A 25,330-nucleotide genomic window follows, 5' to 3' on the forward strand; every position below is an offset into this window, starting at 1 on the left:
AATAGACGGCGGTTTCTCTGTCTAATAGTCTTCTAGCTGCTGGGAGACTGATGATGGAGCACGGAGATGCACACACAAGATCTCCTGCAAAACAGGCCCCTGGACTGCACGCCGATCAGCGTTAGGCAGTCCTGGGGCTGCCGCGCGTCCACGCTGATTGGCGTGGAGTGGTCTTTAAGTAGTTACTGTAAGCTATTCTCACTAAATCGTTGTTAAATAGACTTTTAAAGGGTGACTTGTTAAAGCATAACATTACAAAAACCTTTTACTTTACTTCTGAATAGTGCAAAAGGGGGGGAAGGATTTGACTGTGAAGTGTATGCGGCAACCATATCAGTGTGACAGAAAACTTGTTCATTCAGATATTTAAAAAAAAAAAAAAATTCGTTTTTTTTTCTACACTGAAATGCACTATAAGTTTATTTTTTCCTATGTTACTAATCACTTCGGGTAAATAGCAAAAATCAGATACATCTGACAGGTTTTGAAATAGTAATCAATGCTTTCTTTATTTTCACAATCACTTACTGAACGGCAGTTAATCGATCAAACTGTCAGGGCATCATTTTGTCAAGGATCCAACGTGCAAGATAACTCAATTCTATCATTGTGGCCTAAAGGGCCTAAGGCCTGTGTATAGAGGATGAGCTTTGTTTCTTTCCTAAGAAGCATTCTGTCCCGATCCCCACCTCTTCTGGGGCACTCCACTGTCTCTAGACCTGTGAACCTGATCCTTGTGGTGAGGCCACCATGTTCATCACGCATGTGGGAGATAAATCGGGCACAACCTTTTCCACTCTTAATTGAACACAGGTGTTCTCCTATTCTCTTTTTTTAGGTGACGTGTCGTTTGCCCAATATAGACCCGTCTGCCATGAAAATGGTGGCCTCACGGATCAGGTTCACAGGTCTAGAGACAGTGGAGTGCCCCAGAAGAGGTGGGGATCGGGACAGAATACTTCTTAGGAAAGAAACAAAGCTCATCCTCCATACACAGGCCTTAGGCCCTTTAGGCCTCAATGATAAAATTGAGTTATTTTGCACGTTGGGTCCTTGACAAAATTATGTTAATTGTATTGCTTGCCCTTTAATAGGCAGTGGGCCGGTAGTAATTTTGTTGTAAAATGTAAATTGCTATTCGAAGGTGGAACTACTTGCCATAATGCTGTAATGTATAATCAGTAGTTTTTATGATCCCGCTATTTGAAATGTTATAGGTGTTTTTTTTTCCACCACCCCCCCCCCCTCTTTCCAGTCCTTTCGGGACGTTTTGTAAAAACGAGGTTGATTTATATGTGTGACCCCATTAATATGTGGTTCTTGCTTCCTATGGCCCCAGGGCACTGCACTATGTCTGCACTATGTCTGTATAGCCGATTGTGCCGTTTGACGAGCTTTCTTGCTGCCGATTTGTGTGCCTGCATGGAATGTATTGTATGCACATAGGAGAGCCCTATGTAATACAAATACCTCCAATTGGAGGTTAGCGCACTCTGCTGGAGGTTTTCCTCCATGCATTCTGCCACCCTGGGCAGCACTACCGGATTGAAGTATGTTGCGCCTTCAGGTTCTCATGATATATGCGTCATGCGTTCCATTACTGTGGTACGCAATATGCGACCTACAGGTCGCTTACATTGGACTCTCCCGGCCTCCGTCCGGCAGCGTGAGGCGCGGCTTCTGCACAACTGAGCTCCTATCACAATAGGCGGTGTGACGCGGGGGAAGAGGCAGAGTCTTCAGTTCTTATTCCGCGGCTATATCACTTCCGCCTTTCAGTAGAACGCAGCGTGACTAATCGTCCGTGTGGACGCGAAACGGCCGTCGCTAAGCCCACCGTTGTCCCCACTCCCACCTCCAGCACCAGCAACTGGCACAACTATGTATGAGGTACCCCTCTTAACTTGTTGTTTTTTGTAATCTCCGATATCCACACTTTTATGCTGCAAACTTGGATCAATAAATACACCATAGTTTTTGACGGAAGGTGCTCGCTTTTCTTTTTTCTTTGCATATATATATAGCGAGTGCTGCCTCCTTTAGCCACATACAAAGTTTAAAAAACATTTTTTTGAAATAAAGTTTTTGTATATCTCACACTCGCAAACCAAATCCAAAGTAGTAGTTCATAAGAATCTTTTGGAAATTAAAGAGAACCCGAGGTGTGTTTAAAGAATGTTATCTGCATACAGAGGCTGGATCTGCCTATACAGCCCAGCCTCTGTTGCTATCCCAAACCCCACTAAGGTCCCCCTGCACTCTGCAATCCCTCATAAATCACAGCCGTGCTGTGAGGCTGTGTTTACATCTGTAGTGTCAGTCTCAGCTGCTCCCCCGCCTTCTGCATAGCTCCGGTCCCTGCCCCCGTCCCTTCCCTCCAATCAGCAGGGAGGGAAGGGATGCAGGCGGGGACTGGAGTTCTGCAGGAGGCGGGGAGAGCAGCAGACTGACACTATAGAGATAAACACAGCCAGCTCTGAGAAGCTGTTTGTCAGCAGCATGGCTGTGATTTATGAGGGATTGCAGAGTGCAGGGGTCCTTAGGGGGGGTTTGGGATAGCAACAGAGGCTGGGCTGTATAGGCAGATCCAGCCTCTGTATGCAGATAACATTCTTCAAACCCACCTCGGGTTCTCTTTAAGGTGGACAAATAGATGTTCTCCATGTAATCTCTGTGTATGTTATGCCTCACCATCCCCATCCTTCAGCAGTATAACTTGCATATTGTCTTTTTCTTTTCTAGTATCTGTAAAATATAGAAAAGCAAGGAATGGCTATGGTCATGTCTAGGAAAAGCTGTGCAATGAAACGCACACCTATACATACATTTATCATTATGTTTGTCATGCAATATGTACATGCATCACATGTAATTCAAGCATTCATTCCAAGTTGTGTTTTTGCTGATTTCTCGCAGAAAAGTTACTGTTTAGCTGCAGAAATTACAAGTTAATTGAACTCAAATATTTTTGTACAAGGTGTACTTTTTTATATGCTTTAAAGAATTGTGCTCTCCGTTCAGGTGTCTATACAGAACAGTCCCGTCACTTGGCCCCTGGAGATGTCATTGTGATAGAAAGAAATACTCTCCTGCCATGTGATGCCTTGCTTGTCAGTGGAGGATGTATAGTAAATGAAAGCATGCTCACAGGTACACTATCTGTTCTTTTACATTGCTAACTACTGTATGTTGACACTCCCAGCACTGTAGAATCTTCATTTCTATTTAACTTTTTCCGGACCGCCGCAGTATAAATCTACGTCGGGCGGGTGGTGCTGCGGTTCTGACTGGACGTAAACTCTACGTCCAATTCACCGCGCATCCCTGCCGCTCTGTCCCCGCCGCAATGTGCTGCCCTGCCGCCTCTATGATGGCAGAGCACTGTGAGCCGGGCAGGAGCCGTTTTCATTGGCTCCTGGCCCTGTCATTACTGTAAGCCAATCCCATTGGCTTACATTGAGTGACAGTCAGGAGCCAATGAAAGCGGTTCCTGACCGGCGCACATCGCTCTGCCGTCATAGAGACGGCAGAGAGAGCAGCTGTCGTGAGCGGCAATTCGTCGGGATGCAACGTTTTAGCGTACCAGCAGCCTCTGGTCCTTAAGGGGGCAGAGGCTGCTGGTACCGAAGTGGTTAATGTCATTTAAAGGAAATGTGTGACTTGGATAGAATTTCTGCCTCCCTGGCCCAGATGCTTTTAGTTTTGTTCCATGACTATGCACCATATCTTCTTGCACCCAGCAAGAGGAAAGGAACTCCACATACATCAGATTTCATTAACATTTTAATTGACCGGTCTCCTATTATTCTAGTATTTTTGCTTACTTTTTTGCTTCCATACTAGGTTATGTCGGCGGGGAAAGAGCCACTCCAGCCTTGTGTCTACTGTAACCAGCACTGTCTATGTTGCCAGCTGTAGTGGCCAAGTTCTAGCTTCTGCCATTGCTTTGCAGCTTATGAATGCTACATCACACTGCACTAACGAAACCCCTTTCATTCCAAGGCAGAATAGCAGAGAATGAAGAGCAGTTTTTAGTTAAATTTTCACAAAACTAAAGGTTTCCAGGGATTGTCGGCAGCATAAACATGACTGTTGATCAGAGCTGATCCTGAGAAATTAGTATTAGTATTGGTATTAGATATGGCCTTTTCCAATTTTGTCCATTAACCAACAAATCTGTGCCATAAATGTGTACCAGCTTTGTAGTGCGTTCAACTCCTTTACTGCCTTCTATAATTTTTCTCGTTATTCCAAGTTTGTAACTTGAAATGAGCCTCCATCTTTTTTGGGTGCTCTTAGTTGTTTCCTAGTTTTTGTAGTGCTCTACTGTGTACAGGGTGTATCTAGCTATGCCGTGCCTCCAGTGGTTACTATCCAAGAAGACTGTTTTTGAACATTTTAATACCCTTTGCAACTCCCACCTCATATCATTAGCGCAATGATGCATTCTCCCAAGTAATCATGTCCCTGATAACAGAGCCGGGACAAGGTCCTTCAGCGCCCAAGGCTGAGGCCCCTCCATCCCTCCCACCCCAGCCGTCACACACTAATTGCTATTAGACTAAGAGGCGCCCCAGGGCCCCCAACATCCCCAACACCTTAATCTCTAGTTATCTGGCTTGCAGTCACTGCTATGTATGTCCTTTTCTTATTTCTTTGTGCTTCAAACACAATTGGGAATGACAGCTGAATGAATTGTGCGCCCCCTCCTACACTGCGCCCTGAGGCTGGAGCCTCTTCAGCCTCTGTCTTGGCCCGGCCCTGCCTGATAATGTAGATGGGCTTCAGCTGTCTTACATCCCAATAATAAAATGTGGTCAATAACCTTTCCCCCACAAAAACAGCATTCAGTTTGCCACTCTGACAGCCATACCCCCTTCTTGCATATTTATTTCAGTCATGCCATCTCCTCTGAGCCCCCTCTCACTGTTGGAAATACATCCATGATTTTCACACATAACGAGTTAATTAATGTCCCACAATTGCATATACACTCATACCCCTATAAAATCCTCTGTATCTATCTGTCTTTATAACAAGTGTAGTCATGCCCCACCACAACATGTGCAACTGCGTTTCCCTATAACAAGTGCCTGCAGTTCCCCTTCAACTAATGCACGCATGGCTCCCAATAACAAGTTAATTGCTTTCTCTTATTGACACTAGAACAGAAATCTACCTACTATTACAAGCTGGGGGGGTTCCAGACATTTCCAACCAGCACACATTGTATTAACTGTGTGCATCCATTTGAAAGGGGCGCCTGGAATAAAGGGCGCCTGGTGTAGCCCATATGCCAAATTCGACTACTGATGATGCCTGGTGTAGCCCATATATGCCAAACTTGGCTACAAAGGGCACCTGGTGTGGCCTATATATGCCACATTCGGCTACATAGGTGCCTGGTGTAGCCCATATATACCAAATTCGGGCTACAGAGTCGCCTGGTGTAGCCCATATATGCCAAATTTGGCTACAACGGGCGCCCAGTGTAGCCCATATATGTTAAATACGGCTACAAAGGGCGCCCGGTGTAGCCCATATGCCAATAGCGGCTACAGAGGGCGGCTGAAGTAGCCCATATGCAAAATTCTGCTACAAAGGGTGCCTGGTGTAGCCAAAAAAAGCTAATTTTAGTTTATAAAAAGGATGCTGTTTTAGGCAAAATTTGTTGGGCTCTTGATATAGCTAAGAAAAAGTAATTACTATGACCCAACTTCTCCCTACTCCCCCACAGATCCCTCCCCTGATGGTGCCTAATCCTAACCCCCCCCCCCCCCTTGGTGGTGCCTAACCCTAACCCCTCTATGGTGGTGCCTAACCCTAAGGCCTCCCTGGTGGTGCCTAACCCTAACCCCCCCTAGTGGTGCATAACCCTAACCCTTTCCTGGTGGTGCCTAACCTTAAGACCCCCCCCCCCCGGTGGTGCCTAACCCCTCCTTGGTGGTGCCTAACTCCTTCCACAGTGCCCAGCACCCACCGCTACCCACAAAGCTTCACCAACTGGTATGTTTGATTTTGTACACTGCCATGTGTTTTTTATATACAACTGTCACATCATGGAATAAATAGCTGAATGCAGTGCCGGTCTCCTCTCCTCTCTCCACCCTCTCCTGTACAGCAACGCTATGCTTTACACCAGAGCACGCATTCACCACCATATTGTATGAAGCACAGTGGACCCTACCAGCTCCCCACTCAAGATTAACCTCCTGCTGCAATGCCAACCTCCACATCTTCCTACACCACCCCTCCCTGGTGGTGCCTAACCCTAAGACAGCCCCTTGTGATTACTATGACCTAACTTCTCCCTACTCTCACACAGAACCCTACCCTAACCCCCCTGGTGGCGCCTAACCCTAAGACCCCTCAGGTGGTTCCTAACCCTAAGACTCCCCTGATGGTGCCTACCCCTAAGACCTCCCTGGTGGTGCCTAACCCTGCCCCTGGTGATTACTATGACCTAACTTTTCCCTACTCTCACACAGAACCCTCCCCTAACCCTAACCCACCCTGGTGGTGCCTAACCCTAAGACCCCCCCTGATTGTGCCTAACCCAGTGATTACTATGACCTAACTTATCCCTACTCTCACAAAGAAACCTCTCCTAGTGGTGCCTAAGCCTAAGACCCCCCCTCCCCGCTTGTGGTGCCTAAGCCTAACCCCCCCCCCCTGCACCCCAGAATCAAAAACCTTGTAGTCGAAAACCTAGTAGCCTAATCAAAAATATGGGCTACAAAGGGGCATTTGTAGCAGAATCAAAAACCTTGTTGCCAAATAAAACTATGGGCTACAAAGGGCACGCTTTTGTAGCAGAATAAAAAACCTTGTAGCGAAAACCTTGTAGCCAAATTAAAAATATGGGCTACAAAGGGGCGCCCTCTTGTAGCCGAATAAAAAATATGGGCTACAAAGGGGCGCCCTCTTGTAGCCGAAAACCTTGTAGCCGAATAAAAAATATGGGCTACAAAGGGGGAACGTAGCTAAATAAAATGTGGGCTACCAAGGGGCACCACGCTTGTAGCCGATATGAAACCTCGGGCGCCCTTTTCACCACCTTGTAGCCGATATTTGCAGAAATAACATTGATGTCTATGGAGGCGCCCTTTTCATACAGGCGGCTTAGGCGCCTTTTTCAACTGATTCCAACTGTGTAACTGATAATACGAATCGCACCCATGGTTAACTCTTGGACCCTTCTTAACAAAGTTAGTTGGGTACAACCTAACAATAGCTGGTTGGGCAGATAGTCCTTGGAATAAATGTGGCCAAATCACACCCCAATTTACACACAAAAAATGTGTTTATAATCATCCTTAAAGGTAACCTTAACTGTGGGGGATATGGATGTTTCCTTTTAAACAATACCAGTTGCTTGGCAGTCCTGCTGATCTCTTTGACTGCAGTAGTGGCTGAATCACACAACTGAAACAAGCATGCAGCTAATTCAGTCTGATTTCAGTCAGGGCAGCTGATCTGCATGCTTGTTGAGGGGCTGTGGCTAAAAGCATTAGACATGGGATCAGCAGGAGAGTCTGGCAAAGATATTATTTTAAAAGGAAAAATCCATATCCTTCTCAGTTTAGGTTCCCTTTAAACAAGGTAACAAATGCTGTGCAACAGTTTCACTATAACAATAGTAAATGCATACTTATGAATTTGTGATTTCAGGTGAAAGTATCCCAGTAACCAAGACTTCTTTGCCAAACAAAGACAATACAGAGCCATGGAAGGTTCACAGTGTACATGATTACAAGAGGCATGTTCTCTTCTGTGGCACTCAAGTTGTTCAGACCAAATCTGTAGACCATGTTAAAGCTATTGTACTGAGAACAGGTATGGTTACATTGATAAGGATCCACTTGCAAGTCATATAATGCTGACACAATTGTATCAAAGTGGTAAAAAAAAATTCAAAAGCAAATTTATAACCGTGCATGATTAGGAGGAATGTGTATTGGAACTGATTTCCAATCTTTTTAGCTATTCTTTTGTCCTTCATTGGTCAATCATCTTACTTTATGGGACTGTCCTCCATCACTATACCACTACAACACTGGATGGGAGCCCTAGCTTAGGAATGTTTGAATTTACCACCTGGGCTTCCTATTGGTCTATAGTTGTTGACAAATGGGAAGAATCAGCAGGAAGCTTCAGTGAGGCTTACTTAAATTTCCCATCATGCAACCCCATTCATACATCCATATTAAACCACTAGGGATGTTTCCCATGGAGCTAAGCTTATTCTACCAGCACAGCACCAGTAATTTGCAGCACAAATGATCACGGAGGGGAGGGGGAGTTTTGTGTATGGTGGAGGGGTTGGACAGCTTTAAATTAATACATGCCAGTTGTTGGCTTCCTGCTCAGTGTTGTGGCAGAGTAGTGACAGGTTGGATGGGTTGTTTGGGAAATTATTTAATCAGGTCAGCACATTGACAAATGGAGAACAGAAGAAAAATGTTTTGTCCCATCTTTCTATTGTAAATATGTGAGAGGTCATAAATTAAAGCACACATAAAGTCAGGGGGTATAGCAGCTAACGCGCTAAGAGATCTTAGTCCTTAGGTACCCCCATGATATATGTCCCTTGTGTGAACTTGATGTCCTTGTGCTGGACTGGCAATGGGACTTGTTCAATATCTGTTCAATTCCTTCCCCTGAAGCAGGGAACTGTACTTAATGAAACAAGTCAGGAATTGTTATATCTACTGGTGTTTGTACAACAAACTGTAAAAATTAATGTATGCCTAGTGGGCAGCATAACAGTTGTTCCTAATCCTCATGTGGTGTTTAAAACAGATTTGCTATTTTTGTCACTTTAGAATGGTACATGATTTTGTAACTAGTCTGGATACCAATGTTTTATAATATACAATATACAGTGGCAAGAAAAAGTATGTGAACCCTTTGGAAATATATGGATTTCTGCACAAATCTGTCATAAAATGTGATCTGATCTTCAGCTAAGTCACAATAATAGACAATCTCAGTCTGCTTAAACTAATACCAAACAAATAATTAAATGTTTCCATGTTGAACATACCATGTAAACATTCACAGTGCAGGTGGAAAAAGTATGTGAACCCTTGGATTTAATAGCTGGTTGAACCTCCTTTAGCAGCATTAACTTCAACCAAACGTTTCCTGTAGTTGCAGATCAGACGTGCACAACGGTCAGGAGTAATTATTGACCATACTTTTTTACAGAACTGTTTCATTTCATCAATATTCTTGGGATATCTGGTGTAAATCACTTTCTTGTGGTCATGCCACAGCATCTCAATCGGGTTGAGGTCAGGACGTTTTGTTGTTGATTTACTTCTATGCTTTGGGTCATTGTCCTGTTGCAACACCCATCTTCTGTTGAGCTTCAACTGGTGGACACATGGCTTAAGTTTTCCTGAAAAATGTCTTGATAAACCTTGGAATTCATTTTTCCTCGGATGATTGCTATCTGTCCAGGCCCTGATGCAGCAAAGCAGCCCCAAACCATGATGCCCCCAACACCATACTTCACAGTTGGGATGAAGTTTTGATGTTGGTGTGCTGTGCCTCTTTTTCTCCACACATAGGGCTTTGTGTTTCTTCCAGACAACTCGACTTTTGTTTCATCTGTCCACAGAATATTTTGCCAGTACGGCTGTGGAACATCCAGGTGCTCTTTTGCAAACTTTATACATGCTGCAATGTTTTTTTTTGTTTTTTTTTTTTTGGACAGCAGTGGCTTCCTCTGTGGTATTCTCCCATGAACTCCATTCTTGTTTAGTGTTTTACGTATCATACATACTCTAACATGGATGTTAGCATATGCCAGAGACTTTTTTTTTAAATCTTTAGTTGACACTCTAGGATTCTTCTTCACCTCATTGAGCATTCTGCACTGTGCTCTTGTCCATTTCTACGGAAAGTAGCAGCAGTGCTGAACTTTCTCCATTTATAGACAGTTTGTCTTACTGTGGACTGATGAACAGCAAGGCTTTTTAAGATACTTTTATAACCATTTCCAGCTTTATGCAAGTCAACAATTCTTAATCCAAGGTGTTCTGAGAGCTCTTTGGTGCGAGGCATCTTTCACATGAGGCAATGCTTCTTGGGAAAAGCAAACCCAAAACGAATGTGTTTTTATAGAGCAGGGCAGCTGTACCCAACACCTCCAGTCTCCTCTCATTGATTGGACTCAGCTGCTGACACCTCACTCCAATTAGCTCTTGGAGATGTCATTAATCTAGGGGTTCACATACTTTTTCCACCTGCACTGTGAATGTTTACATGGTGCATTAAATAACAACATGGAAACATTTAATTATATGTGTGGTATTAGTTTAAGCAGACTGTGCTTGTCTACTCTTGTGATTTAGATGAAGATCAGATTACATTTTATGACCAATTTGTGCAGAAATCCATATAATTCCAAAGGTTTCACATACTTTTTTTCTTGTTAGTGTAGTTTTTTTTATGTATGTACAATAAACGCTAATTTATTTTTTTTATCTAAACTTTTTTTTTTTTTTATATAAAACCAATTATTTGTTTTCTCCCCTTTAAAGTCCCACCTTCAATAGAAAACCTCCTGCAGATTATATTACTAATAGAGATGTTTGGTCCCATGTTATGTTTATCTATTGATACAGTTGACACTATTGGGCTCTGTCTGTCTGTTAGAGAATGCAAATTGGGGAGAGGAAAGATTTTACACAGGTAAATGCCTCTGCTCCCTGCTATAGCCTTTGGTCCAATGCTATCTTTGCTTATAGGGAACCGGTCCTACTCCTTGCCTACACCTCTTAGTACAGTCAAGAACAATGCCTGCCAAGCTTTTTTTTTTCAGAAACCGAACTGCATATTCTGTGACTGCCTTACCATTTGTGGGCACCTTAATACATTGGACAATGGTTGCCTTTAGCCTCTAAATGTGGCCATACATCTAGTGATTTTTGGCAGCTGATTGACTAAGAGACAGATCTCTCTCTGTTCGGAGATATTGTATTACCACTGGGAGGCTCCCCTTGACTAGGGTTTTGTCAATCCTTCCATAAAACCTAGCGCATGGTACTAATTGGTTGGTTCTGTTCGGAGATAGATCTGTTGGCCGATTCCCGATCAACTTCAGCATTTATGTCGGAAATTGGCCTAGTGACGCTGCCTTGCCCCTACGGAAACTTTCCCCAGTGTAAAATGTGCCCCCATGCATGAATACTTTACCTGTCGGTCACGCACACGCTTACGTGCAATTCATTGGCAACCATGTGAGGCGCGATAGGTAAAGTATTCATGCATGGGCACCGGAGGGGTGGGGGAGGGGGGCACATTTTACACAAGGGGGGGACAGCACCTTGGGTTCTGACTTGTTAGTCGTTCATCCCAATATTGCATGCCGTTACCATCATGCACCCGATCAAGCACGTCAGCCTGAGGCTTTGCAGCATGTCTGATCGATACATAAGACCAATTTTCAGCCCAAAATTGGTTGCATCGTCATGCTCTTGATGTCACCAGTTTTCATTGTATTCAATCAGATTGTCGATCTGCCAATTCAGTTCAGAGTTCTGATATTGTTTTGAGGAAAAGCGCAAAATAAAACGTTGGAGGACTTCAAAACTTGTCTGTCCCAGAAAAATGAATTGTCACTACTGTTTTACTTTATTCAGTTGTTTGCAACTGTGGCATGTTATGTCTTCCATTATAGGCTTCAATACAGCTAAAGGTGACTTGGTGCGTTCCATCCTTTACCCAAAGCCGGTGAACTACAAGCTCTTCCGGGATGCTCTGATATTTCTTGGCTGCCTAATCGGTCTGTCTATGGTTGGGATGATCTATGCCATTTGTGTTTTTGCATCGGGTAGGGTAAGTAAGCTTTTTGGATGAATATCAACTGCAAAAATTATAGCTAAATATTTAGCAAAAAATGGAAATCTGCAGTACGATAACTGTTGATAAGGAGGGGGGGGGGGGGGGTTATGATTAAATGTTATGACAAAAGTGAAAAAAGTGAAGTAATGTTCTATAAAATAAAAACCTCAACTTGTACTTTGGGGGTTAATAAAGTACATAGTTCCTTTAATTCTCTACTCATTCACAAATGTGAAGAATGGATTGTTTAGTGCATGCTGATGTAGTACAAAGGTACAGACATCAGAGCTTTGGTATTGATTACTCCTGGTGTTGTTTGTTTCTTCTTTTAGTCTGAGGCCGGAGAAATTGTGAAGAAGGCTTTGGATGTCATCACCATTGCGGTTCCTCCAGCTCTTCCAGCTGCCCTCACTGCTGGAATCATCTATGCCCAGAAAAGACTTGAGAAGTCTGGAATATTCTGTATCAGTCCTCAGAGAATTAATCTGTGTGGAACTGTTAATCTCTTCTGCTTTGACAAGGTACGAGTGTAACTGCAGGCTATCCTGCAGAGGCTGTTTGTAGAGGATGTTGTGAACCTTATTAGTGGAAAACTGTAATTACAAGTTCAAAAAATGTTTGAAAACATGTTATTTCTGAATATCTGATGTGATGATTTGACACCATGACCCTTATTCAAATCACTTTTTCTCCTAAGTTTTCTCATTGGAAATCATTTTTCATCTTTTTGTTTAAAATAATTTTTCAGCACTCTGCAAAGTTTCAAAAAGTAGGTGGAAAGATGCTGATTAAATTCTTTTGAGTATTTTCTTGCTTGCTGGTGGTTTAAAAGGCAATGGCCCATAAGCAATTTACTTTTTTCTTGACCTTTCTCCAAGGTGATATTTTTAAATATGTCAATAATATGCATTTAAGCCATCAGAAAGTAAGAAAATTCTCAAAATCATTTTGATAGTCCTTTTTCCATTTTCTTTTTGGTACTTTTTTTTTTTTTTTAGTTAAAAAGTGATGGAAAGTTATTTTAATTTGAAACTGAAAAATTATCTCCTAGGTGAAAAAGTGAATTGCATATGGCCCCATTTCAATAAAGTGTGAAAATATCACCTAGGGCTAAAAGAAAACTCATGAGAACAGGTGAATTAAATATGGGCCCACATGTTTTATCATTTGCATGGCTACCTTAATACCATGGTACAAATATGTGTCTCATTTCAATCATTATTACAGTAAACAGAAGGAGAACAAAGCATTTAAAGGTAAAACTGTGCAAATAAATTAAACAGTAATTTTCTTCATACTAGTTCTGATCAGCTTCTTACTTTATTTAAAAAGGAATTTTTCAGTATCTAGCAAGCAATAGAAAGCTATCAAAATAAGGTGTTTTTTTTTGTTTTTTTTTGTTTTGTTTTCTCTTCAATATTCCCTTTGTTCCCTAATGTAATTACACCGTAATTACACCGTATCTGTAGATAAAGTTACTTATCCCATGATCTCCTCTTCTCACCTTAACAGTATTTTTGTTTCTTTTTCCACAGACAGGAACCCTAACAGAGGATGGTTTGGATCTCTGGGGCATAGTTCCATCAAATGGACACAGGTATGGTGTTATTTACGTTATACTTTTGGGACCATAAATGCCCAGTTCTTTTTTTTATTTGACATGTTATTCTTAAATGTGCTTTCTTTCTTTGCCTATAACATTTTCTGCAAGGTGACAGTGGCTATACTGTGTAAATAAGAAAATCTGGTTTAGCAGCATTGTATTCATAAAATGTAGATATACAGGCGTTCTTGAACCCCTGAGAGCAAAATAACTATTTGGCATCAGGTAGTTTTCCCAAATGTGAAAAAATATCTTATTTACTTACAGTTTTCAGAGCTGGAAATTATAAGCGATCCTGCAAGCTTGGCTTGACTTTATTAGATTGAACTGGTGTTAGGTGGCAAATGTTTTAAATCTTCATCTGGATCAAATTGAACCACATTAAGGGTTGCTGAAAAGTTGCACATAAGCAATTGCTGCATTGTCCACAATGATCCAGAAACACTTGCCATGTAAAGAGACTCTGAAGCGAGAATAAATCTCGCTTCAGAGCTCATAGTTAGCAGGGGCATGTGTGCCCCTGCTAAACCGCCGCTATCCTGCGGCTAAACGAGGGTCCCTGACCCCCTGAAATCCGGTCCGAGCAGCGAGGTATCTCTTCCGGATTGAGGCAGGGCTAACCGCCGCAGCCCTGCCCCACGCGCGTCTGTCAGCGCTTATCTCCGCCTGTCCCCCGCCCCTCGCAGGCTTCCTTCACTGAGAGGGGCGGGAGAGAGGCGGCGATGCGCCGCTGATAGACGCGACTGGAGGCAGGGCTGCAGCCGTTAGCCCTGCCTCTAGGAGCAGCAAAATCTACGACCAATTTGGTCGTTGATTTTGCAGGGGGGGGGGGGGTTGGGGGTGAAGGGACCCCCGTTCAGCCACGGGATAGCGGCGTTTTAGCAGGGGCGCACGTGCCCCTGCTAACTATGAGCTCTGAAGCGAGAATTATTCTCGCTTCAGTGTCTCTTTAATAGAAGACTTAAAAGGACAACTGAAGTGAGAGTGATATGGAGGCTTCCATATGTATTACCTTTTAAACAATACCAGTTTCCTGGCTGTCATGCTGATCTATTTGGCTGCAGTAGTGTCTGAAAAATACCAGAAACAAGCATGCAGCTAATCTTGCCAGATCTGAAAATGTCAGAAACGCCTGATCTGCTTTCTTGTTAAGGGTCTATGGCTAAAAGTATTAGCGGCAGATGATCAGCAGGACAGCCAGGAAACTGGTATTGCTTAAAAGGAAACCAATATGACAGCCTCCGTATCCCTCTCGCTTCAGTTGTCCTTTAAAGGGACTCTGAGCACCTCTCATGGGCATGCCTTTAAGCCAGACAACTTCCAACAAAGTTGTGCTATGACCCCTCTGGAGGAGCCTCTTGCAATGGCTATGCGTGTCACTTCCTCTTCCTGCTTCATTCAGTGATGTACTTCTCTAACAGAGAAGACAGGGGTAACCCGGAAATACTAACATAGCCAAGATGGCAGCCGCGATTTTTAAATTGAACAAAAACTATTTGGTGTAGAATGGCGATTCAGGCATTAAATGAAAGAGGAGAGCACAAGCTACAGAAAGGTATGCATCTTTAAGTACTTTTCAGTACTGGTCGGAGTCTTAAAGGCATGCCCATAAGAGGTGCTCGGAATCCCTTTAAGTCCAGAACAGATTTGTAAGGCAACTTATGTTCTTCAATTCCTTGTTCTCTTACAGTTGGTAAATAAGGCTCGTGAGTTGTGTAACTAAACTCTTTTTGAAAAATATGAATTAATAAGAATTGTAAAGTATGGTGGTCTGTACTGTTCTTAGATTGCAAACATCCAAACAACCGAAGTTGTAACTGCTGTTGAGGCAGAAAATCTTAAAATCAGAATACCCCCCCCCCCCCCCCCAACGAAAAAAAAAATGCATTAACAGAACAATAGACCTGGATCTATATAATGGGTACATACTGTGTTATATACATAGGAGCTTCAGGATTAGTGGACTTGAGAAACAAAACAATGCTGTGGTTGTTGTTTTTTTTTTCTTTTTTTTTATCCTTACCTTTTGATTTTATGTTTTTTCTTGCATAAACTTAACCTGTACTATAAACACAGGGGAACTTTTTTGGGGGGAAGAAGGGTTACGCCTAGTACACACTAGCAATTTTGATAGGCCAATCATTGGTCAATTTTACCACCTCCGTGTAGTATGACCATTTACCTATATAATCTGCATAGAATTGAAAATCTGTTTGGCCCTCATACTACATGGAGGTGGTAAAATTGACCAATCATTGGGCAATCAAAATTGCTAGTGTGTACTAGCCTTTACTCTTGTAGGTTTGCATGTCTCTCTAGTTGTGATTTCATTCATTTTTTAGCCTCCATAGCTTTACCAAAACTTCTCAAGCAGTGGCAGAAAATACATCTCAATATGAGCTTTAAAATCATCTACAGCTATGAAGTTTTACACCCTACCACATACCTTTAAAATGTAGCAGCCTAATAATGGACCAATGGGATAAAGCCGCTGTAGGATAGGATTGCTTCATTTTCAAACTGAATAAAATTAGCATAAACACTTCCATCAACTTGGAATTATTGCCTTCTCCTTCACCATTCCTACTGACTAATAGCTTAAATGTAAGCTCCCAGTAATTTAAAAGGTAAGCCAAAAATGTCAAATGTCAAAGTGAGATAGTCATTCACCATAGAATGACTAGTTGTGGTATGAGATCACTTGGGGATCTCCTGGAATTCCTAGAGTTAAATGTTGAGAAACAATTAAAACTCTGGTGCACATAAGAAAACAGCATTGCCCCCCCCCCCCCCCCAGTTCAAAAAGCCTGCTCACCTGTTATACTTCATGGGATTTGGAGCACAGCAAGTATGGGACTTAATCTCCTGAGCAATAAGAGCCCACATAGGCAATGGCATCGGGGGTACCTTCTTGGGGGGGGGGCTCTTTTATATGAAGGGGTCAGCCCCTTCCATATTTATGATGGAATGTGCAGCCCCTTTTATCTGGTCACATGCAGCCCCCAGTAATATGTGTGCAGCCCATTACATTTGCCCCCCCCCCCCCATTGCATTTGCATCCCATCATGTACAGTATCTATTACAAGTGTCTTCTGTAAAATTGTAGCTAATTGCATACATGTCATGTGCCCCCCATTACAGATACAGTATCTCATCACTGCATGCTTCCACCATTACATGTGCAGCCCTCTCATCTTAGCCCCTCTTCTTAAAATTTTCAGCAGAGGGGGTAAATGTTTACAAAGCATCATGAAATGTATGGACATTTACAGATGCTGTGTAAAACACCACCTGACCCAATACACATGCCACTGTTGCCAGTTTTGAACAAACACCTGAGCCTTCCTGCACAGAATACAGATCACTATTATTCTTATTGATTTAAAGTGCCAACATATTCTGTGGCGCTGTACAAAGTAAGAAACAAAGGTGTATAAAATACATAGAATGGTATACATCCATATACGAAATACAGAGTTGATGCAAAATACAGAATTTATAGTTACAGTGATAAAAGTAACATGAATAAATGTGTAACAAATTCCAAGCCACAAAAGGGTTAAAGAGCCCTACAGATGCCCAGCTGCAGCTATGGAGAGTGTAGTGCTACTACTGGGTACTACATGGATATAAGCACCCTCCTATCTGACTGCACATAAGGGTGAACTGTCTGCGCCTCTCTCTCCTTGGTATGTCTGTGCTTTATTACTCTATTTATAAGCCCAGTCATTAGGCTTTTATCATAACCTTGGAAAATAACAGTCACTGGGCACAAGTATTGTACTGACAGATATAAATCCAAACACACATAGAACTGTAACATAGATATAGATATTAGAGGTAAATAATCCAGTGAATTTTCTAAACCCAAGAAGTTTAAGGTGAACTAAAGAGAAACAAATGGCGCACTATATGGTGAAGTACCTTCTTTAATAAAAAGCTTTCACAATAAAAATGCACAAGATTGGAGTGGTTTGACCGCATGTAGTATTAGCTGAGCCGCCCGGGATCCCCCTCCGCTTCCTCCACGTCAAAGGAAGATCCTGATGAAGATGCAGACCGTTGAAATGCATAGTCCAATCAGCACATGGAGCCAGCACCCTGAGAGACCCACCCCTACCCAGAAGTATTCGGGCAGATTGGCTTATGCTACATGCAAACAAACTACTTCTATCTTGTAAGTGCATTTTTTTTATTGCAAAAGCTTTTTATTAAACGGGGTACTTCATCATAGAACACTCCATTTGTTTTTCCTTTTATCGTAACCTACAGTGTTTTATTGCCACTTTTGTGGCGTGCCAGTGAATTTATATAGCTCCCGGTAACCAGTTTCCTTCCTCATATGAAATGAATGATAATCACTACAGATATGCTTTTTATTATCTCTTTTGTCATCTATACATAAAGACTCTTTCTATAGCAAATCTCCGGAATTATCTAGAAAGTGAATAGATGGGATTTGCTGCTATTGTAATGAGATTTCTGTTGCATTCTTATGTATTCTCTGTACTTTTTTTTAGATTTGTGCAGTTATTGTGACAATCCTCGCATTCATAGTAGGATGTTTATATTATAACATAGTTTAGAGCAGTTAACACAAATGAAAGCATAATTGAATGCACTTTACTGGGTAGGGTGAATGCAAGGCATGGCCAACTGTAGTCTCTGTTCTTATTAGTATCTGATACGTCTGCTATTTGTCTGAGACACACCTCATGGTTCTTGGCATTAGCTGGTGCCAATTTATTTGACAAAAACTTGTCTTGCCCTTATAACATTAGTTGAATAACATGACAATATCATGAAAAGTTAATGAGCTGTGCACAGCACATATAAATGTTTACTTTTCTATCTGACATTATGCAGAGTGTTCAGTTTTTATTCTCTTTAGAGATGGCCTGAACGTTGCGCATGCAAAATTGCAAACTTTTATGTGAGTTCGACCCGCCCCTATACTACATCATTGGGCTAAACTTTGACCCTCTACATCACAGTCAGCAGACACATGGCAGCCAATCAGGCTGCTCTCCCTCCTGGAGCCCCCCCCCCTATATAAGGCAGCAGTGTTGGCCATGAGCTCACTCTGTATGCTGCTGTGTTAGTGAGAGAAGGGAGAGGTTGCTGCAGAGACCTAGGGAAATCTTAGTTAGGCTCTTGTTAGCTTTCTCCTTGCTGATATTTGTTGCTGAGAAGCTCCACTCTTTTGAGAGCTAATGTTCTTGTAAATGTGTTTGTTTTGTTTTTTGTGTGGCCCACTGACACTGTTGCAGCTGGCTCTTGCTAATTGCTATACTGTGCCAGACCCAGAACATTCAGTGCCTAGTATGACTGCTGCAAATTGTATTAACAGTCACTGCATAACATTCACTGCACCTGTGTGACCGCACGCTGTTTTATATAGCAGTCACTGTATAGCTTTCACTGCATCTGTGTGACCATATGCTGTTTTATATTCCAGTCCGTGCATACTGTACCTTTCACTGCACCTGTGTAACCGCACATTGTTGTACCAGCAGTCATTGCAACCTTTTCACTGCACCTGTGTGACCACACATTGTTGTACCAGCAGTCACTGCAACCTTTTCACTGCACCTGTGTGACTGCACATTGTTATACCAGTAGTCACTGCAACCTTTCCAATGCAGCTGTGTGACCGGACACAGTTTTAAATACCAGTCCTTGCATACCTTTCACTGCACCTGTGTGACCACTCATTGTTATACCAGCAGTCACTGCAACCTTTTCACTGTACCTGTGTGACCGCACATTGTTATATCAACAGTCAATGCATCCATTTTCACTGCACCTGTGTGACTGCACATCACATTAGTCAAGTCAGTGCATACCTTTCACTTCATCACCCCCAATATGGACAAAACAAGAGGCAGAGCCAGAGGCAGAGCCAGAGGCAGGCCACCTGGCAGGTCTGTTCGAGGTGGCGTGATTTCGTGCAGCCCTGGACTAAAGTACAGTGTTCAGAAGGCACATTCAATCAACTCCCAAGATTGCCAGGATGTACTTGACTATTTAACACAGAACACCTCATCTTCCTCAGCTTCCGCATGGAACCGTGACATATCTTCCTCCGCAGCTGCCACTGCTACTACTACCACCACATCCGCCCCATTTGACACTTCGCAGGAGTTATTTGGTGGGGAATGAACTGACTCACAGCCATTATTGTTAAAAGATGACGGCGCTAAGCATGTTACACCACCACCTCATATGTCTGAGTTAGGGGCCTGTATGGATGTAAGGTGTGAGGATGATGAAGTACTTGTTGGTGCAGTTTGGGAGGTGTCTGATACAAGCGAAGCTGTGGAGGATGATGATGATGATGATGATGATACTGCCATGGATGTCACGTGGGATTCTAATAGACATGATGACCAGTGGAACAGTTCATAGGCTGAGTCAGAGAGGAGTAGGAGGAGATGAGTTGCTGAATGAAGCAGGGGGAGCTCGTCATCAGAAGCAGTTTGTGGCAGTGTCTGGTGGCATGAATCGCCACCTATGGACAGCCAGCCAACATGCCCTTCAAGGTCACCTGCTGACACCACCACCAAAGTGCCATCATTCCAGGGCTCAGCGGTGTGGAATTTTTTTGTATGCGTCTACCTCAGATGAGAGCAATGCCATCTGCTCTATCTGCCAGCAAAAATTGAGTCATGGAAAGACCAAGACCCATGTAGGGACAACTGCCTTACGAAGGCACATGGTGAAAAAGCACAAAATGCAATGGGAAGACCACCTGAGGGAAAGCAGAAAACAAAAGCAAAGCCACCCTCCGCCTCCTCTTCCTCCTTTAGGTGCAGCATCTTCTTCAGCCGCTTTATCCCTTGCACCTTCAAAGCCACCCTCCTCCACTCCGCCTTTCACCTTGAGCGCTTCCTGCTCCTCTGCCCACAGCAGCAGCCAGGTGTCCGTTAAGGAAATCTTTGAGCGGAAGAAGCCAATGTCTGCCAGTCACCCCTTTGCCCGGCATCTGACAGCTGGCTTGGCGGAACTGTTATCTTGCCAGCTGCTACCATACCGGCTGGTGGACTCTGAGGCCTTCTGAAAATTTGTGGCGATTGGGACACCACAGTGGAATATACCAGGCCTCAATTATTTCTCAAAAAAGGCGATACCCAAACTGTACCGTGATGTAGAAAGGCAAGTGATGTCATCTCTGGCACAGCGTTGGGTCAAGGGTCCATCTGACCACGGATGCTTGGTCTGCCAAGCACGGTTAGGGCAGGTACATTACCTATACTGCACATTGGGCCAACCTGGTGACCGCTGGCAAGCAGGGAGTACTTGGCTTTGCAGCGGACCTAGTGGTGACACCTCCACGGCTTGCAGGCAGGCCTGCTGCCACCTCCTCTCCTTCTCATCCTACTCCTCCTGCTACATCCTCTTCCTCCACAGCTTAGTGGCAGTTCTATCGAACTACACACCCCCAGCTACCCAGGGCCTATGCTGCATGCCAGGTACGATGGTTTCACGAAATCTTGGACATGTCTTGCCTCAAAGCTGAGAGTCACACTGGAGCAGCTCTCCTGGCTGCTCTGAACAAACAGGTGGATCAGTGGCTGACCCCGCACCAACTGGAGATCGGCAACGTGGTGTGTGACAACCGCAGCAATCTCTCTTGTCGGCTTTGAGTTTGGGAAAGTTGACACATGTACACATGTATAATCCAAAGATTTGTGTGTAAGTACCCAGGCTTACAGGAGGTCCCGAAGCAGACCAGGAAGGTGTGTGGGCATTTCAATCTTTCCTACATGGCCATGGCGCGCTTGACCGATATTCAGCGGAAAAACAACTTGCCGGTGAGGCGCTTGATTTGTGATAGCCCGACTCGCTGGAATTCAACGCTCCTCATGTTTGACCGCCTGCTACAACAGGAGAAAGCTGTCAACGAGTATCTGTACACCTACGGTGAAAGGTCAGGCTCTGGGGAGCTGGGGATTTTATGGCCGAAGTACTGGACACTCATGCGTAATGCCTGCAGGCTCATGCTTCCGTTTGAGGATGTGACAAACCTGGAGAGTCGCAGTAAAGGCGACATCAGCGACTTGATCTCCTATGCTTTCTTCCTGGAGTGTGCCATGCGTAGAGTGGTGGATCAAGTGGTAGAGAAGCGTGAACAAGAGCGTGAATAGGAAGAGGAGGAAGAGTTGTGGGAGCCATCACAACCTGAACCAGATGTTTTGTCAACACCTGCGGCAGCACAGAGGAGGGGGGAGGAGGAGTCGTCTGGGGAAGCGGAGTCAAAGAAGGAAGATGGCTTTGAGGAGGAGGCGGAAGAACAGCAGCAGCAGGCGTCACAGGGAGCTTGTGCTGCTCACCTTTCCCGTGGTATTGTTCGTGGCTGGGGGAGGAGGAGAACTTACCTGACATCACTGAGGAAGAGCAAGACGAGATGGCTAGTTCGGCGGCATCCAACTTTCTGCAGATGGCGTCTTTCATGCTGTCCAGTCTGTTGAGGGACCCCCATATAAAAAAACTTAAGGGGAATGACCTGTACTGGGTGGCAATGCTATTAGACCCTCGGTATAAACACAAAGTGGCAGAGATGTTACCAAATACCCACAAGGCTGAAAGGATGCAGCACTTGAAACACCATTTGGCAAGTATGCTTTACAGTGTGTTTAAGGGTGATGTCACATCACAATGGAATAAAGGTGCCACTGCCAGTAATCTTCCTCCTCCTCTCATGTCCACGCAGGCAAGGACAGGATGCTCTAGCGATCTCATGGTGATGTTGGACATGCAGACATTCTTTAGTCCAATGCCTCGCCTTAGTCCTTCCGGATCCACCCTCCACCAACTCCTTGACCGGCAGGTAACCGACTACCTGGCCTTAAGTGAGGATGTAGACACTCTGAGCAGCGATGAACCCCTGGACTACTGGGTGCGCAGGCTTCACCTGTGGCCAGAGTTGTCACAATTTGCTATCCAACTTCTTGCTTGCCCTGCCTCAAGGGTCCTACCAGAAAGGACCTTCAGCGCAGCTGGAAGCATTGTCAATGAGAAGATAAATTGCTTAGGCCACAAGTGTTCAGTACCTCACCTTTATCAAGATGAATGAGGCATGGATCCCGGAGGGCTACTGCCTGCCCGAAGACTAAGTCAGTCCCCCACACACAGCATCTCTGCCTGCACGCTGTGTGACTGCCTTCTCCGCCACCACCAACAGGGTCCAGGACTCCAGGTGGATTCCTGAATTTTTAAGGTCGCTGCTAGCAGCGGCCGCTATAATAATTTTTCTGGTGCTTGTACATGCCTGCCTAATTTTTTTGGTTGCACTGCGGCTGCAACAACTAAACAAAAGGCATGTACATGTGTCAATTCCCCTTCGTGATCATTACCTTGCTGCAGTGAAGGGGCTTGCGTATCACAATGAAGCAATGACCGGCTAAATGAGTGTGTTGGGGGGGAGCACACCCAAGATAATAAGGTTGTTGCTTCATTGTGGGCAGACCAAATTCGATCAGCTGGACAGTCACTGTTCTGTCATTGAGCTACCTCAGCCCGACCATATGGGCTTGAAAGCCGCTATCGCCTGCACTCTTGCCATGGTGCGCACCAGTCCAGCACGGCTGTCACTACACAAACAACTGTTTGCAGTGCGTTACACAGTGAGTTTAGTCTGTCAATGTGAAGCAGTACACTAATTACACTACCTGATTGATGTATACACACGCAAGATGTTTTAAAGCACTTTAGGCCTCCAATTTAGCAATGCAATGTGATTTCTGCCCTTAAAACCCTGCTGTGTATCAAATCCGGATTTTTCCCGGGGACTTTTGGCGTGTATCTTACTCCGCCATGCCCCCCTCCAGGTGTTGGACACCTTGAAACATCTTTTCCATCACTTTTGTGGCCAGAATTAGTGTTTGTAGTTTTGAAAGTTCGCCTGCCCATTGAAGTCTATTGCGGTTTGCAATGTTCGCCAGTTCGCAAACTTTTTTTGCATGTTCGCGTTCGAGGTTTGCAAACCTGAATTAGTGATGCACGTTAAACTGAAAAAATGCACCTTTATTTCCAAATAAAATATTGTCACCATTCATTTGTACTAGGGATATAAATATAATGAGGTCTAAATTTGGAATTGTGGTGTCAAAGGAATCAACCCAAATTGACCATATCTATCAAATTTGGTGGGTTGGTTGCGAGATTAGGTAGGTTAGTGTATGTATAGTGGGAGAACCGCTTTTACTAGTTTTTTCCAGTCAGACAAACTAGGTTCATTCCGCAACTTCCACATGAGATTAAGAGATTTCCTAGAATAAAATAATAGGATCCTGATAAGTACTCTGTTCAAAAATATCTTGACACAATCCCTGCATATGGACTTGCATGTGAAAACAAAAACAAAGCACTGTCTGTTTCATATCTCGAGAATGAATGCAGCAATCTCATTTACATGCCATCTCACTTACATGCAATCTCCTTTACATTTGGCTGATAAGTCAGCATGGTCATTGTTAATACCTCTTCTTGTGTACAAATTTCAGTTTTGGTGTTTGCTAAACTTCTATCATGAAAAAAAAAAAAAATAAAGGCCAACAAGGCTGTCTCTAATGCTGGGCATACATGGCTCATTTTTGAGCCGTTTAGATGGCGCTATAGATAATTTCCGAGTCATGTCATGTCTATTTTTTTTATCTGCACAGTAAAAACACATTCAAGCGTGAACTAGCCCATTGATTAACAATGGTTCTCATTTTTTTGTGTATGTAAGGAAGTATGACCTCTGCCTAACATGGTGCATTTTATGAAATTTTCAGATGCTAGAGGCAGCTCCGACCGCTTCTCTATAGTTCGGCGAAACAAGCAACTGGATCTTTTTTTCATGTAACTTAATATGTCATTTCTATCCTGTTGAATGGGCATTTTTGTAGCTTGTTTGTAATGTTTGCTGCTCTTAGCAAACGATATGGGAAATCCAGTTGTGCAAATAAATAAAGGTGTGCTGTGCTTCTACATTGGGAATGCCTGCCAAATTCTTCAGAATAGCCTGAAACACTTTTATAAACATTTTGAAGCATTTGGCAGACTTCCAATCAGCCACCAGGATGTCAGAGCAGGATGTCAATAGGAGACTTTAACGTACGACTAGGCAAAACTCTTCCTATGATATCCTTTGTGAACTGTCCAGTATATTATATGGGGATTTTATATCTAAACATTTGCCTGGCTTCACCCTTTCTTATCCCTGGATTTTATGTTAATAGTATAGACAGTCATCCTCCTGAATCTCAAAGTAGTAGAATCACACGACTGCAATCACAATGGCCTCAATTCTGGTAGGGTTATCAAACAAATTACCTCATGTGAGGTAATTAACCTCATGTGGTAATGACTTTAACCTCCCTGCCGTTATAAAAAAATGCTGTGCACGGCAGGGAGGGTGTTTTTTCGCATTATTTTTTTTTTTTTAGCATGTAGCTAGCCTAGCGCTAGCTACATGCTTCCCCCCTCCCTGCGGCGTCCCCCCGAATGCGCCGATCGCCGCCGGCGCATATACCCATCCGGAAATCCCGTTCTGAACGGGATTTCCAGGAGGGCTTCCCCCGTCGCCATGGCGACGGGCGCGATGACGTCACCGACGTCATCGACGTCGTGACGTCAGAGGGAGTCCCGAACCACCCCTCGACGCTGCCTGGCACTGATTGGCCAGGCAGCGCACGGGTCTCGGGGGGGGGGGGACACCCTCTGTCGCGGCGGGTTGCGGCGAATCGGCGGGGAGCGGCGGCGATCGTAAGTTACACGCAGCTAGCAAAGTGCTAGCTGCGTGTAACAAAAAAAAATTATGCAAATCGGCCCAGCAGGGCCTGAGGAATCCTCCGCGGCAGGTTACCCCGAGCTGAGCTCGGGATAACC

At 43.9% G+C, this 25,330-nt stretch overlaps 1 protein-coding gene across 1 annotated transcript in view; it reads left to right on the forward strand.

The window, feature by feature from the left end:
* Positions 1-25,330, forward strand: part of LOC137571671 (probable cation-transporting ATPase 13A4) — a 229,459-nt gene that overhangs the window by 96,763 nt on the left and 107,366 nt on the right. The window contains exons 9-13 of the mRNA XM_068281166.1: positions 3,022-3,150; positions 7,672-7,836; positions 11,690-11,847; positions 12,186-12,374; positions 13,389-13,450. Of these exons, the coding sequence (XP_068137267.1) occupies positions 3,022-3,150; positions 7,672-7,836; positions 11,690-11,847; positions 12,186-12,374; positions 13,389-13,450 (703 nt within the window). The remainder of the gene's footprint in view (positions 1-3,021; positions 3,151-7,671; positions 7,837-11,689; positions 11,848-12,185; positions 12,375-13,388; positions 13,451-25,330) is intronic.

This window comes from Hyperolius riggenbachi, chromosome 4, assembly GCF_040937935.1.
Source record: "Hyperolius riggenbachi isolate aHypRig1 chromosome 4, aHypRig1.pri, whole genome shotgun sequence".
In the NCBI taxonomy this organism is placed as follows: domain Eukaryota; kingdom Metazoa; phylum Chordata; class Amphibia; order Anura; family Hyperoliidae; genus Hyperolius; species Hyperolius riggenbachi.